The following is a 5,000-nucleotide window of genomic DNA, read 5'->3' as shown; positions in this document are numbered from 1 at the left end:
TCATGCTGGAGCCTGGTCCTCCTCCATCATGCTGGAGCCTGGTCCTCCTCTGTCATGGAGCCTGGTCCTCCTCCGTCATGCTGGAGCCTGGTCCTCCTCCATCATGGAGCCTGGTCCTCCTCCATTACTGGAGCCTGGTCCTCCTCCACCATGCTGGAGCCTGGTCCTCCTCCGTCATGCTGGAGCCTGGTCCTCCTCCATCATGGAGCCTGGTCCTCCGTCATACTGGAGCCTGGTCCTCCTCCATCATGCTGGAGCCTGGTCCTCCTCCATCATTCCGGCCCTCCTCCATCATGCTGGAGCCTGGTCCTCCTCCATCATGCCGGCCCTCCTCCATCATGCTGGAGCCTGGTCCTCCTCCATCATGCTGGAGCCTGGTCCTCCTCCATCATGCCGGCCCTCCTCCATCATGCTGGAGCCTGTTCCTCCTCCATCATGCTGGAGCCTGGTCCTCCTCCATCATGCCGGCCCTCCTCCATCATGCTGGAGCCTGTTCCTCCTCCATCATGCTGGAGCCTGTTCCTCCTCCATCATGCTGGAGCCTGGTCCTCCTCCATCATGCCGGCCCTCCTCCATCATGCTGGAGCCTGGTCCTCCTCCATCATGCTGGAGCCTGGTCCTCCTCCATCATGCTGGAGCCTGGTCCTCCTCCATCATGCCGGCCCTCCTCCATCATGCTGGAGCCTGGTCCTCCTCCATCATGCTGGAGCCTGGTCCTCCTCCATCATGCTGGAGCCTGGTCCTCCTCCATCATGCCGGCCCTCCTCCATCATGCTGGAGCCTGGTCCTCCTCCATCATGCTGGAGCCTGGTCCTCCTCCATCATGCCGGCCCTCCTCCATCATGCTGGAGCCTGGTCCTCCTCCATCATGCTGGAGCCTGGTCCTCCTCCATCATGCTGGAGCCTGGTCCTCCTCCATCATGCTGGAGCCTGGTCCTCCTCCATCATGCTGGAGAAGAGTATAGTCATCACCAAACTGATGTTGGATGGTTGGAGGAGTTCCTCTGGGAGGATGTTTAGGTACCATTTTTATTTGTGACTGTTATAAAGCTAAACTGAGTGAGTTCACTCCATTGGTGAGAAGCACCCACCCCCATGAATGGTCTCTGTTGGAGGACACCTGACTGATGGAAGTAAGCGTTCATTGTTTCTTTATCCAGATGCTCCAAACAATCAGAAAAAGGATTCAGACCTCAGCAGTCCAACTCCTGGACATTTAGCCGGACATCAGTCTGTCCCTAAAGGGTTTCCACGAAATAAGCGGCTTATTTTTCCATTGTTTGGGTTATTTCCTATTCACAGAGTAAAAGAGATTGTTTTTACCTTCTTGGTTTCTTTGCTGCCCTTCTTGACACCAAAACATCCTCCCTGACCCCACAGCCGGAGTAACTTCAGGAGATGGTCCTGGTGCTGCTGGACTTTCTTTGGTGCCCAATCCCTTCTTCATAAATCAAGTAGAAATGCTTATTTTGGGGTTAAGTTTATTTTCATGTCAGAGGAAGTCAGCAGGTTATTACTGTTCACATCCCTCTGCCGTTCACACACATTTCCATCTTAAAAGCTGAGTCAGCAAACTTTGAGATGACAATTTATTCGTTCTCTGAACAGTTTTCCAGATTGTTTCCCGGTGACCATTCCTCTTTTGTGAGTGCCGACCATGTTCTCTGTTCATTAGGACACAACGTCGCTGTGCTCCCAGAGGGGAGGCATCCTGAAGCAGGGCTGGCTTCAGAAAGCCAACATCAACAGCAGCCTGTCTGTCTCCATGAGGGTGAGTCAGCAGCTGGCTGTTTCGTTCTCATTATTAAATTACAGCTGCTGGAAGGAATCCTCAACTAAACCAATGGCAGAAATCAATGTGATGACGTTTTACTCAGTTTCTGCCTTTGCTGCCGTCGACCTGCAGGTGTTTAAAAGGCGCTACTTCTACCTGTCTCAGCTCCCCGACGGCTCCTACATCCTCAACTCCTACAAGGACGAGAAGAACTGTAAAGAAACCAAAGGCTCCATCTACCTGGACTCCTGTATCGATGTGGTTCAGGTACGGCTGAAGCTTTGGTGAGCTTGCTGCGTGTTCTCCGCTCTTCTTCATCAAGTGTTTCCAGCACTTGGCACCAGTTCCTTACCTTGTGAAAGTCGGCGTGCTTCCTCCTCTCACCGCTCTCTAGGGGCTTTTAGCTGCCATTATCGCTGCAGATTCACTGCATTCCTCTGATTGGCCGCTGGCCCTGGGCACTGGGCTGACTGCTGGGAAGCTGAGTCGAATGAGCATGCTCGCAGAGCCGTGTCCAGGACTTTTAAAATGGGGTGGCCCATGTGGGGCACTTGCTTATGCATGGGTGGCACCAATGGTTATGCTTATTTATTTATTCATATATGCAAATCGTTTATTTATTTATTTACTTTCTAGTGAATATTGGAGTTTGACATTGCACCATCACCATTTTTTCTATTCATCTTCTAGTTTTGTGGTGGTTAGCAAGTCACTTCTTGTTGCATTGCTGCCACCAACTGGAGTTGAGTGGGACTCTAAATATTATTTATGTGAATATGAAAAAAATAATAAATAATATCAATACTACAGAAATGTTCTGTAGGCCTGGGCTAGAAGACGATGTTAAAGGTACCTTTTGTCGACAATGTAAAGTCAATTTAAACTGGAACTTAGTAGGGTGGCACCTGGTTGGCCAGTCAGATTCTAAGGGTGGCATGTGTCACCCCAGGCCACTCCCTGGACACGCCCCTGCATGCTCAGTAGATGAATGAGTAGAGACTCGTTCTGATTAGAGGGATGGATGTATTACTACTGACTTTATTTATTCTCCGTTTTAGAGGGACCGCTTCAGAGAGCTGTACTTAAGATGCATCGTGTCTTAAGTTTAAAAGAAAACATGAAATGTCATTCAGGTTTTTTACTTTACTTAGAATTGATTAGTTGTGACGGACGTAACTAAAAATCTACGTGTTTAACTTATTGAAGTCGGTTTCTGAATTCTTGCTGCCTTTAGAGTCCTAAGATGCGGCGACATGGCTTTGAGCTGAAGATGCAGGACCGCTACAGCCACTTCCTGGCTGCTGACAGCGAGGCGGAGATGGAGGACTGGGTGATCACACTCAGACAGGCTCTGCAGAGCAGCGCGGACTCCGGACAGGACAAGAAGAACGGAGCAGAGATGCTGGACTATGCCGCAGGTCATTCTATTGAACTGAATCCCTGGTTTATGCCGATGAAAGCCTTGGGTCTATTTATAATGTTGTTAGGATATTCAGCTGCACAAATCTAATGAGTCTGGTCCTGTTAGGGATTACTCAGCCCATCAGCAGGGACCGCAGTGTCCCGTGGAGACAGATCTGCCTTATGTTGATGCAACATTTCTGTCCTGTTCATTCAGATGACAGCTCTTCCAGCCAAGGAAAAGACGAGAGCCTCCAGGAGAACTGTGGGAGGAACCTGCACACTGAACTCATGAAGGTATGATGGACGTTAAAGGTAAACCGTTGTTAATGTGTCACTCGCCCACAGTTTATGTGCTAACCCGTCCTTGTCTTTGTGTTCATTCATGAACAGCTAGCAGCAGCTTGTCACTTACCTTAAACTAAAGCGTCTCTGAAGACATTTAGAGTTCATCGATATCATTATCACCTGTTCTCACCTTAAAGGGACTTTTCTGAGTTTTGAATTTTTATGCTTGCGATTGCCCCCTCAGGCCAAACGCCTAACGGCAGCTTCAATACAGAGTTTCCCCTAGGAATTTTTCCAGCTGTGGCGGTGGACGTCTCTAAATAAAGTAAAAATTTCTACTGCAGTGTAGAGACAACCCATAGAAGCACTGATTTGATCTAATTTCAGAGAAAAATAGAACAGATTAGATGCACCTAATAAATAAAATGACTAACAAACTCAGGAATGTTTCTTTGCTTCACTGTTCTGGTGCTGAGAATATCACTAATGCGGGTCGAAGGAGATACACAGATGAATGCACCTCTTATTTATTATTTGGAGACTACATTTACTGCAGCTGGCAGAGGCAGAGATTTTTTCTACTGATAGACGAAATTTACAGAATCATTTTAAATGTTAATAGGGGAAGACTGCAGGAGGGAGCGGTAAAATACAGGGGGTCCCCAGCAAAAACAAGAAACTTTACGAGTCTGATGAAACCCGCTGGTTTTCCATCAGGCAGTCACGGGGCAGCTCCAACGACCCAGTGGCTGTGCTGGGTCAATGCTATCGAGCTCAGTCCGGTGTCGGTACAGGATGTGCTCGGGTGCAAGATCGGCTCGGGGTCGTTCGACTGCCGATGACGTGAAAGTATGGCAAACCCACTCGGACAAAATACACTACACATCTTTATACTGTTGGAAAGAATTTAACAGTTTCGTTATTAAAATAATGTTTCTTAAGACGTAAGTTTGTGTTTATAATAGTATTTGTAAAATTAAAACACTAAATTTTATTCATAATGTTGAACTCCTCTTTGAGCACATCCCTTGAAGGATCATAGGTATTAGCAACACCTGTGAAATTGTATTTGCAGGAAAGAAGTGTGTCCCGTTTATTGAAGTATTTTGTGTTTAGAGTTTTTGACGTCTTGTCCATGCGTAGTTCAGGTACGCTCATAGCTGCTAGCCAAAACTCTGGAGTTAAAAGTTTTCTGGCTTTACTAAAATACCTGTCTGTACTTATTTGATTGATGGTAGTTTTACTTTCTATTAGACTCCAAATGTAATCATTTGGCACGTTTCTAATTCATAATTTGTAATAATGTAATCGGTGATATTAGCATTAGCGTTCCTATGGGTTTTTCCATGTATATTAGCATTGCGCTAACCACTCGCTGCCAAATTACAGCCTTTGCGATTAGAAAATCTCCTTTTGTCACATCGCAATTTAATTGCACATGCAGTTAATCGTTCAGCCCTAATATACATGCAGCTCTATGCTAAAAGTGTATTTTCAAAGAGGTAATGATGGATTTCTTTGTAAAAGTTGTCCATCT

The 5,000-nt window shown here is 46.9% G+C and overlaps 1 protein-coding gene across 4 annotated transcripts in view; it reads left to right on the top strand.

Annotated features, from left to right (window-relative positions):
* Positions 1 to 5,000, top strand: part of dock11 (dedicator of cytokinesis 11) — a 129,646-nt gene that overhangs the window by 19,002 nt on the left and 105,644 nt on the right. For all 4 annotated transcript variants that reach the window (XM_054736296.2, XM_054736303.2, XM_054736311.2 and 1 more), the window contains exons 6-9: positions 1,676 to 1,771; positions 1,907 to 2,041; positions 3,009 to 3,192; positions 3,393 to 3,472. In XM_054736296.2, the coding sequence (XP_054592271.1) occupies positions 1,676 to 1,771; positions 1,907 to 2,041; positions 3,009 to 3,192; positions 3,393 to 3,472 (495 nt within the window). The remainder of the gene's footprint in view (positions 1 to 1,675; positions 1,772 to 1,906; positions 2,042 to 3,008; positions 3,193 to 3,392; positions 3,473 to 5,000) is intronic.

The sequence above is a fragment of the Nothobranchius furzeri genome, chromosome 3 (assembly GCF_043380555.1).
Source record: "Nothobranchius furzeri strain GRZ-AD chromosome 3, NfurGRZ-RIMD1, whole genome shotgun sequence".
Lineage (NCBI taxonomy): Eukaryota > Metazoa > Chordata > Actinopteri > Cyprinodontiformes > Nothobranchiidae > Nothobranchius > Nothobranchius furzeri.
The sequence above is the reverse complement of the archived record's forward strand: the minus strand, read 5'-3'. Positions and strand labels throughout refer to the sequence as shown.